General features: G+C 39.7%; 1 protein-coding gene across 2 annotated transcripts in view; it reads left to right on the top strand.

The window, feature by feature from the left end:
* SLFN12 (schlafen family member 12) overlaps window positions 1-13,053 on the top strand; it is a 35,825-nt gene extending 22,772 nt beyond the window's left edge. Inside the window, exons 2-4 of one of the 2 annotated variants that reach the window (XM_055577293.1) lie at window positions 3,250-4,328; window positions 5,563-5,643; window positions 9,563-13,053. In XM_055577293.1, the coding sequence (XP_055433268.1) occupies window positions 3,275-4,328; window positions 5,563-5,643; window positions 9,563-10,143 (1,716 nt within the window). In that variant the 5' untranslated portion in view covers window positions 3,250-3,274 and the 3' untranslated portion in view covers window positions 10,144-13,053. The remainder of the gene's footprint in view (window positions 1-3,249; window positions 4,329-5,562; window positions 5,644-9,562) is intronic. The other variant, XM_055577294.1, reaches the window with a different exon arrangement.
* The last annotated feature ends 258 nt before the right edge of the window (window positions 13,054-13,311 follow it).

Below are 13,311 nucleotides of genomic sequence, written 5' to 3'. Positions count from 1 at the left end.
ACACATACACACTATAATATATAAAATAGATAGCCAACAAGGGCTTACTGTATAGCACAGGAAATTATATTCAATATCTGTTAATATCCCACAATGAAAAAGTATCTGAAAAAGACTAGATTTACACACACACACACACACATAGGTATGTATAACTGAATTACTTTGCTATACACCTGAAACTATCACATCGTAAATCAACTATACTTCAATTTAAAAAGAAAGGAAGGAAGGAAGTAGAAAAAAAAAAAGGCAAAAGGATAACTGGAGGAATGTAAGTTAAAGGATCTCATTCAAAGCTTCAACAAAATAATCAATAAAGACATAATATATTCCTAAAAAAATAAGAAATGAGGGTCAAAAGAAGATGAAATGAAGACGGCTTCATTGGTGAATTCCACCTGGCTAAATTTTGTGTGTGTGTGGGATTCTTGCCAATAAAAATAATTTCTCAACTAACATCAGAACATTAGCACCATTCTGGCTATCCAGTCTCAATCCTGTGCAGGAAAGACTTTCAACCAGTGAGGTGATCCACTTGCCAGGTATCTTAATTTGTTCATGCTGCTATCACAAAATGTCATAGACTGGGTGGCTTATAAACAATAGCAGTTTATTTCTTACAGTTACGGAAGTTGGTGCAGCAGATTTGGTGTCTGATGAGGGCAGCTGCTTGGTTCTTAAATGACTGTCCTTTCTCTGTCCTTGGACTTGGTGGCTCAGAGGTTAAAGCGTCTGCCTGCAATGCAGAAGACCTGGGTTCGATCCCTGGGTCAAGAAGATCCCCTGGAGAAGGAAATGGCAACCCACTCCAGTATTCTTGCCTGGAGAATCCCATGGACGGAGGAGCCTGGTGGGTTACAGTCCACGGGGTCACAAAGAGTTGGACACGACTGAGCAACTTTACTTTCACTTTCTCTGTCCTTACAGGTGTAAAGGGTCAGGCAGCTCTCTGGGGAACCTTTTGTAAGGATACTAATCTTATTTATGAAGGCACCACCCTTATGACCTAACCACATCACACCCCAAACATCATCACACTGGGGATTAGGTTTCAACATGTGAATTTTAGGGGCACACAAACATTCAGTTTATAGTACCAGGCTATTCTCTGGAACCAGGATCCAGTCATGAGGTCCCAGGACATGTCAGTGTGAGTCCCAGGGCTCCTTAGGTAGAGGCTGTTGAGAACTCCAAAGGGAGGAAAGTTGGATCTGAAACCTTACAGTGTTGTCCAGGCTTGGGCAACCTTCCAGGATGATACTGCTGGCCCTGGCTGGTCCCAGGCACTGGAAGGGCTCAGAAAATTTCATGGAAGACATTCCAGAGCATGAAGAGTGCTCTGCGCCCCGGAGGTTCAGAGTCCACGGCAGGAACCAGCCCCAGACCTTTCCTCTTGGTGTTCTGATTAGGAGCCCCCACCTGATTTCCTGTAGGTTGAAAACAACCACACTAAACTTCCTGGTGGCTTCCCTGGTGACTCAAACAGTAAAGAATCTGCCTGCAATGCGAGAGACCTGGGTGCCATCCCTGGGTTGGGAAGATCCTCCCTGGAGGAAGGCATGGCAACCCACTCCAGTATTCTTGCCTGGAGAATCCCCATGGACAGAGGTTGGGGTCCATGGGGTCGCAAAGAGTCGGACACAACTGAGCGACTCAGCACACAGCACAAAGAGTTATTTTCCATGTCCAAAGTTTTAATGTCCAAAGCTGACCCAGAGTTATTTTTGATGTCTCAGTTCTGGCTGCTATAACAAAACTATCCTAGACTGGGTGGCTTATAAGCAACATAAATTTATTTCTCACAGTTCTGGAGGCTGGGAAGTCCAGGATCAAGGTGCCAGTGTGGTCAGGTTCTAGTCTGGTTGAAAAGAGGGTCCTTTTCTGGTTGCAGAGTACTGACTTTTCATGACATGGTAAAGAGCAGAGAAGAGAAGCAAGCTGTCTTGAGATTCTTATAAAGGCATTAATTTTATTCATGAGTGCTCGAACCTTATGACCTCATCTGATGCTAATTACCCCCCAAAGGCCCCACTTTCTAATATCTTCAGCGTGGTAGGGCAGGGTTTCAGCATATAAATTTTGGAGGGACACAAATGTTCAATCCATACAGTTATTTACATATGATCAAAAGTTTATGGAGACTGAGGTGGTCTCTACAACCTACAGCTGAGCCTCCTCAGGATACTGGTCCAGCAATGGATAGGAGTATTTGGACCCTTTATATTCTTTCCTGGTGTAGTAACTCCTACCTGTGATAAACTTTACACTCAGTTGTCTCTAGGCCATATAGCAAAACTGTAATCCCAATAGGCCTTAAAGGAACAGAGCTAATGGATTATTTATATAGTTATACTAAAGCAGATGTTTTTGTATATGAGAATTTTACCTCATTGAAAATATGTGGCTATGTGATATCTGATAGAAAATGGATAGAAAATAGGAAATCTTGACCCACCTTGCTTAAGATCAATGGCCAAAATTTGTGAATCTGATTCATCCTTGCAGGAAGGAAAAATTACTAAAATGGCATATTGCATCAAGGCAACATTGTAAAGCAATGTTTCTTCAGGACTAAAAGAAAGAAAACGATGGTATATTGCTAGATGTCTTTATACTCCCAGTGATAATTTCCCCAAAGGATTCCTCAATAAGATAATTAAGATAAAGTTGAAATCATTTTAAAAATTAAAATATATGTAATATATAAAGCTAAAACTTGGTTCACTGAGATCAGAAATATAGATAGGCTCTCCTCAGGGCCTTATTTAAGAAAAGAAGAGAGAAATAAGTTATATATATATATATATGGAATTAGAAAGGATATAATGGTATGGGGAGAGAGGTGGGAGGGGGGTTCAGGATGGGGAACATGTGTACACCCGTGGCAGATTCATGTTGATGTATGGCAAAACCAATACAATATTGTAAAGTAATTAGCCTCCAATTAAAATAAATAAATTTATATTTAAAAAAAGAAAGGATATAATATAAACAGATAAAAATGAGATTCAAACAATTAGAAGAGGGTCATATAAAACTATGGTAAAATATTGAAAAATTTTAGAGGAGTAGAAATTATCACCTTAGTTCAAAATATGTTTAAAAAAACATACTTTGTATCCTTACCATGCTATTCAATGGGATATAGGATAAAGCAAAAGAAAGAATTTTGCTGGGTTTGCCTCACAATACAGAATCTGCTCTCTTCTGTTCAGGTCCTATTTTAAATGGCTGTCTGTTTTACAGAAAAGAATTTCTGCTTGGAAATTGAATGGCTCCTGAGAAAATGACCATCTGTATTGTTTTGGACGCTAACTACCCGGAGCTGGTTCTAGATGTGGGAAAAGTCACTTTGGGAGAGAAGAATAGAAAAAAAATGAGAGACTCTCAACTGAGAAAAAAGCAGAATGAAAGCCTCTCAAAATGTGTGATTACTTTGCTGAATTCTGGAGGGGGAATAAGCAAGATTGAAATTGAGAATGAAGATTATAGTTATGAAAAAGATGGAATAGGATTAGATTTGGAACATTCTTTAGCCGATATGGTTCCAATTGTTCATAAATACTTTGACTTTATGAAACAAGGTAAATATTTTCTGATTTTTGTCAAATCGTGGAGCTCCAAAATCCCTGGGATGAAGATTGCCACCTTGAGTTCCAATTTGTACAAAAGAGATATAACCTCTGTAAATGTCATGAATGCTACCGTGGCACTGGAATTCCTCAAAGACAGGGTAGAAACTAGAGAGAGATTTTCTTTAACGTCAAAATCATCTTCAAAGAGGTGCCGAGAAGAAACAGAAGAAAGTAGCACAAAAGCCTTGGCTTCTGATTTTTTTAATAGAACGCAACTCAGGTATAGAGAAAAACTCACCTTTACTGAATCCACATATGTGGAAATTAAAGACTTCTCAACACAAAAGCTGTTGCAACGCATTAAAGAGATTCTCCCTCAAAATGTTTCAGCATTTGCAAATACTCGTGGGGGATATTTGTTTATTGGTTTAAGTGAAAAAAAACAAGAAGTAATTGGCTTTAAAGCAGAGAAGAGTGACCTTGACAAGTTAGAAAGAGAAATAGAAAAATGCATCAGCAAGTTGCCTGTCTATCACTTCTGTATGGAGAAGAAGAAGATCAATTATTTATGCAAATTCCTTGAGGTATACGATGAAGAAAGTCTTTGTGGATATGTCTGTATCCTCAAAATAGAGCCATTCTGTTGTGCAGTGTTTGCCAAAAAGCCGGATTCCTGGCATGTAAAAGACAATCAAGTGATGCAGCTGTCGGTGGAGGAGTGGGTGCAGTTAATGATGGATCCTGAACCAGGTGAGGAAGGGGGAGTAGAAATAATGGTGCATTTGGCTGCAGCACGAAGGTTTTTTGTTCTCTGAGATGGGGGGCAAGATCAATAGTCCTCAGATTTCAACACCTAATTGACTAATCTTTGGTAGATACATGCAATAGTTTGCTATCTCTACCTGTTTAGAAGGTAGTTATTCCATACACAAAAGTACATTATCTTCTCGCCATAGCACTACCTGGTGTAATTTTTCTTCCCTATCACGTCTACTCACTTTCAAGGAAAGCCTGTGAATTCCTTCTCCCTTTTCCTTTTGGAGCTCAGTTTCAGTAACTGACCATTTCTTTCTCTCAGGAACACTTGCCTCTTTTATATACTTGCTCTTTCATCTTTCTTTACACTTTCCCTTAAAACCTCTTCCCGCTTCCTCTCCTGTTTCTTCCATTTGTGGACCAACATATAACCCTAGATTGAACTGATAAGAAAAGGATAATGTTGGTATTTTATCTGATTTTTGGAAAAGAAAAGCCTCCAGTGAAATTGGACCAACACTAGCAACTTAAAAATCTCTGAAATTGCAAGCCTCATTCTTAGAATCTGCACAAAATTAGACTCTCCTTCACTAGCCCTCATGTCTTCTAATTTTAATTGCTTTTAAAATGAGCCCAGTTATATGGTAATGTATTCGATTACTATTCATGCACTTTGCTATTCATATTCAACATAGTATGTTTCAGTAGCATCAAGGAATAAATTTATAACTTATGTCTGACCTGGGAATCTATCCACAATCAGTTCAGTCCAGTTCAGTTCAGTTCAGTTGCTCAGTCGTGTCCGACTCTTTGCGACCCCATGAACCACAGCACACCAGGCCTCCCTGTCCATCACCAACACCCAGAGTCCACCCAGACCCATGTCCATCGAATCGATGATGCCATCCAACCATCTCATCCTCTGTCGTCCCCTTCTCCTCCTGCCTTCAATCTTTCCCAGCATCAGGGTCTTTTCCATTGAGTCAGCTCTTCACATCAGGTGGCCAAAGTATTGGAGTTTCAGCTTCAACATCCGTCCCTCCAATGAACACCCAGGACTGATCTCCTTTAGGATGGACTGGTTGGATCTCCTATCCACAATATTTAACAATATTTCTATTGGGAAAATGGAGTCATTTCTAAGCAGACTTTAGATATACAAAGCATTTAGTTGATATAGTAAGCATTTAGTAGTGACAAATTAAGAAAGTGGGTTTTGTTTTTTAAGATTTTCCCAGGTTGTTTGAAGAGATGAACTTTCAGCGAAGTATGTTATCTCCAATTCCCCATGATCGGTCTGTTGATAAAGGTAAGAATTTAGAAAGTCAACAGCAGAGATATTACTTTAGAGGTAATTTAATTAGGGTTTCTTTGGACTTGTATGTCTTTTCAAATCTCCTCTTCAAATAAGCTCTGTCTTGAAACTTATCATTAAAGCATATTCTGGCATTCAGGGGAATGCTTTTGGTGTTTTTAGCATGGACTATATCAAAATGTAATATTTCAGATTTTGATTAGACTTTTTCTTGGTGTAATAGGAGCTCCTTTCATTGGAAGTAAGAGAAACCCAAGTCAACTTAGTTTAAACAAAAAGGAAATCCATCATGTCAGTAGGAAGTCTATATTGAGACCCAGCTTCATACAACGGCTATATTCCATTATTGAAGAAAGACCAACAATACTCAGAATCTCTGATTTACCTGTTTTTGTTGTTATTACTTATGGGCAACATGTTTGTTGTTTTCTGCTGTATACACAGTGTTACCTTGAACATTTTTGTTCAGTCTTCTGCCGCATATTTGTGAAAATTTTTCTAGGGTGCACACCTAGGAGTAGAATTGCTAGGTCAGGAAGTATATGAATATCCGAGCAATAGGATAATGCCAGATTGTTCTCCAGAGTAGATGAGTCACTTTACTCCCACCAGCATGTTAGAAATGGCACATCTTCTCCAGTTGTCAGCTTCTCTTCATCTTTCTTTTCGTCCTCCTTTTTCCCACTCAAATAGGTGTAAAATAGTATCTGTGTACATCTGCATTTCCCTGGTTGTTAATTTGGTTGAACATCTCTTCGTGTACTTACTGTCTGTCTGTATTTTATTGCCTATGAAATGCCTATTCTGTCGGTTGCCCATTTTGCTATTAGGCTTTTGTCTTTTTCCTGTTGATATGTAGGAGATTCTAGAACCCAGATCATCTTCTGATCATATGTATTACAGGTTACAGAAATCTTCTCCAAGTTCGTAGCTTTTGTTTTCTCTTTTTTTGAGGCTGCTGCTGCTAAGTTGCTTCAGTCATGCCTGACTCCTTGAGGCATATGATGATTATCAGCAGCTTGATACTTTTGCTGATTGTGACTTAATTTAAAATAGTCCAAGTTACCAATATTTAAATTTTCTGTTTCACTGCTCTTTCTGCTTTGTGTATGAGATCCTCTCTAACCAGTAAGTTAGAACCATATTTCCTTTCATTTTCTTCTAAAAGTTTTAGGGTTTTGCACTTTATGTTTGACATTTAAAGCCTCAATCTATCTCAGTAGGGATGTAAGGATGGTATTTCATTTTATTCCATGTGGATAACCACGTTGTTGGTTTTCATTCACTAAGTTGTGTCTAACTCTTTGCGACCTGCCTGGACTATAGCCCACCAGGCTGCTCTTTCCATGGGATTTCCTAGGCAAGAATACTGGAGTGGGTTGCCATTTCCTTCTCTAGGGGGATCTTCCCAACCTAGGGATCAAACCTGTGTTCTCCTGGCTTGGTAGGCAGATTCTTTACCACTGAACCCCAGGGAAGCCCAGTAACCACATTACCCAGCTCCAGTTACTGAACAGTTCCCATTTTCACCCACCAATTTGCCATGCCATCTCCAGCAATATTACTAGGTATATGTATAGCTTTGTTTCTAGAATCCATATTATGTTCATTTGGTCAATTTGTCTGTCCTTATACACACTATACTGTCTTAATATTGTAACATTGTTCTAAGTACTTAGCAGGGCAGGCTTCCGTACTATTACTCTTTTTCTTTGAGAGTGTCTTGGCAATTTAAATCATTTAATCTATGAAACAAATTTTAGAACTGTTTAAGTGCCACAAAAACCCTTTAAAGATTTTGATCGCAGTTACACTGAATATATAGATTTCAGAAGTGGCATAGTGACATTATTTATATCAATTGGTCTTTGTACAATTGAACATAGGTTTTTAAAATGTTTTGTTGTAATTGATGTTACCTTTTTGTTTGGCTGCACTGCTTGGCTTGCGGAATCTTAGTTCTCTGACCCAGAACTGAATTTGTGCCCTCAGGAATGAATAGAGGTACAAAGTCCTAACCACTGTACCACCAGGGAATTCTCAATGTTTTACTTTAAAAGTTACATTTTTTTCTTATTTGTCGCTAGTCTGTAGAAATGCAACTGATTTTATATATTGATTTCACACCACCTTGTTAAAATTTATTTTAAATCATTTGTTCATAACATTGCTTTCCTGACCTAAGAAAATATCATTAAGGTCGTTATTTTGAATTCCCTGTTGGGTAAATCACTTGGCTCTACTTCATTAGGAAAAGGTTTCTGGAGATGAGTTTTGTTCTTTAATTTTGAGCATAATCCCATTTCTTCTCTTTTCTTGACTGTGTTGGTTTCTGCACATTAGATAAAGCAGCTGTTTTCACAGACTGACCTCAAATAGGAGATGAACTCACTAAGTAGTTCAGCCAGACCTTCTGGGTGCCTCTCAAAGCTTTGTGCTCATTTAAGCCGCTAACGCTTTGTTCCTAGTGTTTGTAAGCCAAGTCCCACCAGTGCCCTGATTAAGGGACGGTGGAAGCCAGTGCCTCAAGTCGTAGCCAGAAAAGGTGAGGCACTAGATGTGTGTCCCAATTCTTCCTCTCCTTGGGGAAGAGTTGATAGATGGCTTTTATCACCCGATTGCTCTTTTTTCTTTCTTTCATTTTTATTTGTTTATTTATGGCTGTGCTGGGTCTCTGTTGCTGCAACATGAGCTTTCTCTAGTTGCTGTGAGCAGAGGCTGCTCTCTAGTTGCAGCGTAGGGCCTTCTCACTGCAGTGGCTTCTCTGGTTGTGGAGCGCAGGCTCATTTGCAGCAGGGGGCTCCAGCGTACGTGGGCTCGGTTGGCTTAGTTGCCCTGTGGTATGTGGCATCTTCCTAAACACAGTAGGGGAAAGAGAGAGTGGGACAAATTGAGAGACTAGCACTGAAACATAAATATTACCGTATGTACAACAGACAGCAAGTAGGAAGTTGCTCTATAACCCAGGGGGCTCAGCCCAGTGCTCTGTGACAACCCAGAGGGGTGGGATGGGGTGGACGTGCAGGGAGGTTCAAGAGGGAGGAGACATGTGCATACTTATGGCTGACTCATGTTGCTGTATGGCAGAAACCAACACGACGTTGTAAAGCAATTATCCTCCAATTAAAAGAAAAGAAAAAAACCACAGAGGCTTTGGAAGATGCTACATTCCTCCAGAGGGGATTATATTTCTTTCTGCAGGTAGATAGAGTACCAGTGATAACCTTGATTCTTTGTTTTAAGATTTGTTTTATGCTTTTCTAGAAAGAATATCTTTAAATTTTGCCCTTACCATTACTAGGTCATGGCTCTTCTTGAGTCTCAACTCAAAGTCTGAGGTGTTTACCACGGGCCTTCCGCTTTTCAGGGACTCAAATTCCGGTCTAAGTCACCCCACCATGAGGTTGATAAAACTCAGGTTCAGCTCTTTTTAACCTCCCAGTTGACAATTTCTTCTGGGTTTTCTGCATCTCACCCTGCGTCTGCCAAGTGAGTTGAAGGAAATGTGTATGTAGAGTTTGGCTGCTTTTCTGCAGTTTTATCTTAGATTTTCCCTCTCGAATTATAGTTCCTCTGGTAGCCCTGAATGCCAGTCTCTTTTTCCTCAGCCTAATAAAACTGGAGATTTATGCTTGGGCTGTATTTACCCATGACATGATATGGAAAATATCCTCAGGCAAAAAGCTGGGATGAATGTGGTTCTACTTCCTGTGTTTCCATCAAATATTGTGACCCTTTAAGTCCTGCTTGTGTTGGTTGCTCTCTAGTTCTTTAAATTTCTGTTTTTATATTTTATACAACTTTTATAGTTGTGTTTGGTGGGAGGGGTTGGTCTGGTACAAGCTACTTTGTCATGGTTGGAATTGGAAGCTTCCAGTGTTTAAAAATTTATTATGATTATTTTCATACCTAGTGCCATCAGAAAAGGTGACATATATTCCAGAAATCCTCTACAAGAGACTGTTCTCACAACATGAAGGACTTGAACAGTTGATACGTAAAGAGATGGGCTCTGTTCATCAAGGTACATTGATCTTTTCTAAGAGCTGGTCTTTGGATCTGGACTTGCAAGAGAACCAGAGCGTCATCTGTGATGCACTTCTAATTTCCCAGGACCGTCCACCAGTCTTATACACCTTCCTCAGAGAACTGAATGAGGAACTAAAAGGCTATTCTATACAAACTGCCTTAACTTTAAAGAAGAAACTGGTAAAAATTGGTGGCTACACTGGGAAAGTGTGTGTCATGACAAAGATTTACTGCAGTGAAGAATCTTCTACATTAACTGAAGGCAGTGCAAGACTTCTTCATGATTCAAGCTTATCTGCAATTTACCCGAAGTCCTACACCCTCATAACCAGTCAAACAATGAACGATTTAAAGAAGGCCCTTTTTATAGTCTTGAAGAGACTTGGAACTTTAAGTGATAAATTTGATTCTGAGATTTTTCAACACCTCTTGAGCAATCAGCATGGATTACTTTCTGAGGAATGACGAAAGGTTGTTTAAATATTGTCCAGTTCAGTTCAATCGCTCAGTTGTGTCTGACTCTTTGCAACCCCACAGACTGCAGCATGCTGGCTTCCCTGTCCTTTACCATCTCTCAGAGTTTGCTCAAACTCGTGTCTATCGAGTTGGTGATGCCATTCAATCATCTCATCCTCTGTCATCCCCTTCTCGTCCTGCCTTCAATCTTTCCCAGCAACAGGTTCTTTTCTCATGAGTCAGCTCTTTGCATCAGGCAGCCAAAGTATTTAGCTTCAGCACCAGTCCTTCCAATGAATATTCGGGACTGATCTCCTTTAGGATGGACTGGTTGGATCTCCTTGCAGTCCAAGGGACTCTCAAGAATCTTCTCCAGCACCACAGTTCAAAAGCATCAATTCTTCAGCGCTCAGCTTTCTTTATGGTCCAATTCTCACATCCATACATGACTATTGGAAAAACCATAGCTTTGACTAGATGGACCTTTGTCGGCAAAGCTTTTTAATATGCTGTCTTGGTTTGTCGTAGCTTTTCTTCCAAGGAGCAAGCGTCTTTTAATCTCATGGCTACAGTCACCATCTGCAGTGATTTTGGAGCCCAAGAAAATCTTGCACAAGGCTCATCTGAATCATTAAAAGTAGACCAGGCTACAAAGATGTTCTTCATTATGTCGTCAATGTTGTTCTCAAATAATGTGAAAATATACCTCTAAAAAGCTTTACAAGGAAAACAAATTGATAGGATCTTGGAAAGTCTAATTTAATTTTCAATTTATTTCTTTCTAAATGGTTTTCATAGGTGTTATTCAAGACTTTTTGTTGTTGTTTAGTCTCTAAATTGTGCCCAATACTTTTGCAACCCCATGAACTGTAGCCCACCAGGCTCCTCTGTCTGTGGGATTTCCCAGGCAAGAATACTGGAGTGGGTTGCCATTTCCTTCTCCAGGGGATCTTCCCAACCCAGGGATGAAACCTGCATCTCCTGCTTGGCAGGCAGATTCTTTACCACTGAGCCCTCTGGGAAGCCCCTTTAAAAGTTATTAGGAAAATTAACTTGTTAATTACTCTGTGCACAGGGTAGTTTATTTACTCTGTGCATAGTCCATGGATAAGTTTTCTTCCACTTTTAAGTTATGAAAACTTTCAATACTCTTAACAACAGCAATGGAAATTTCCAAGACGTACCCAGAAAACCTTTATAACTTAGAAAAGATTATAATTGATGACGTTTACAGTCTTTATAAGGAAATGAAGCATCCAAAATTTTTCCCCCTCCCCACAAAATTCTCTGAATCTTCTTGGACTGCTTTTACACTGTTCACTTGGAGAAGTTATGACTTTTCTAATTGCCCAGCTGGCATCCTTAAGAACTCAGCAGAATAGTCGCTTTAACATGCAGAATTGAAGATGATATGGAGAGTCTTCCAGACAAACAAAATGTAAAGAAGTTCATCACCTCTAGACTGCTGGTGATGGGGACTTAAGCTGAAATGAAAGGGTGCTAATCAGTACAGATGTGTCTGTCTTAAAATGGTTCGACTTAGGATTTCTTGACTTTACGATGGTACGGAAGCAATTCGCGTTCAGTAGAAACTATACTTCGAATTTTGAATTATGATTTTTCCTGAGCTAGCCGTATGCGATGCAATATTTTGTATGATGCCGGGCACTGGCAGTGAGCCACAGCTCGCAGTCAGCCATGTGATCACGAGGGGAAATAACCAACGCTCTGTAGTGTATTGTGTTGCTTCCTGCTTCTGATGTGAAGAAGAGGAAAGCAATTACTCTTGAGATGAAACTCGATTTCCCTGCATGAAACTGGCAATTCAGTAATGGCCATTATGTGTGAGTTAGGACTTTTGCAATTGATGCTCTCGACCATCTTAAAGGATAAGTGAATTGGTGATGCAGTGAAATTGTCAGCATTGGTTAAATCCACTGTCTTCGCGAAGGAATTACCGGGGCTAATTGATGATATGGGAAAATTTCTCGACATTAGGATGGAAGATCAGATACAGAAGCGCACACCACGTAGTCTACTGAGGCAAGTTTTTTTCCATACACTTCAAGAGTATGCTGACGATCTTACACATACGCGAATGTTTATAGTGAGTAAATGTGCAATGTTTCAAGTGGCGTTGTTATTTTCATAATGTGAACATTGGTGGTGAGGCAGCAGGTTGCTGATACCAAAGTGATTAAGGAAGTGCTGAAGTGTTTAAGGAAGAGCTGCGTAGAATAATTGTGGAGGAGAAGTATTTGCCAGAACACGTATGTAATGTTGATGAAATCAACTTATTCTGAAAACATATGCCAGAGCATACGTACATTCATCAAAAGTCCAAGACAATGGATTCAAGGCTTCCAAAGACTATATAATGCTGCTTTGGGACAGAGATGTTGTAAGGTTCAAGTTGAAGCCTTTCTTAACCTACCACTTGGAAAACCCTAGAGCACATAGGAATACGAGAAAGCATATAGGTTCAGTACAATTCAGTTCAGTCGCTCAGTCGTGTCCGACTCTTTGCCACCCCATGGACCGTGGCACACCAGGCTTCCCTGTCCATCACCAACTCCCAGAGCCCGCTCAAAAAAGCATATACTTCGCATTTATTGTTGCCATAACAGGGAAGCCTGGATGATATTAGCATTGTTTGAAAACTGGTTTTTTGAAATGTCTTATTCTGCACACAAGAGAACGTTGCAGGCAAAACAAGCTGTACAATCAAAGCTTGAAGTCTTCCTAAAGAATATTGTGCCTACTAAACCATCAGCTAGTGTAGATGCCCCAGTGCCTCCTGCTATCGTCAAGCCTCATCGAGAGAGAATTGTCACCGTAGCATCAATATCATCCCGCGATTAATTTTAGTTCAATGTTTCAAACATTCTTCAGGCCTGCTGTGCTTTCAGCTGTCTGCTTTGATGGTAAATATCCATACAACCATTTTGTTTTTCACTTTCAGTACAGTGATCAATAAATTAAATGATATATTCAACATTTTAATTTAAAAATAAGCTTTGTGTTAAATGAGTTTGCCTAACTGTAGGCCAGTATAAGTGTTCTGAGCTGATTTAAGGTAGGCTAGACTGAGCTATGATGTTCAGTAGGTTAGTTGTATTACATGCAGATTTGACTTAAAATATTTTCAACTTATGATGGGTTTATTGGGACATAAAA

Source organism: Bubalus kerabau, chromosome 4, assembly GCF_029407905.1.
Source record: "Bubalus kerabau isolate K-KA32 ecotype Philippines breed swamp buffalo chromosome 4, PCC_UOA_SB_1v2, whole genome shotgun sequence".
Taxonomy (NCBI): Eukaryota; Metazoa; Chordata; class Mammalia; order Artiodactyla; family Bovidae; genus Bubalus; species Bubalus kerabau.
This window is presented reverse-complemented; position numbering and strand designations above follow the sequence as displayed.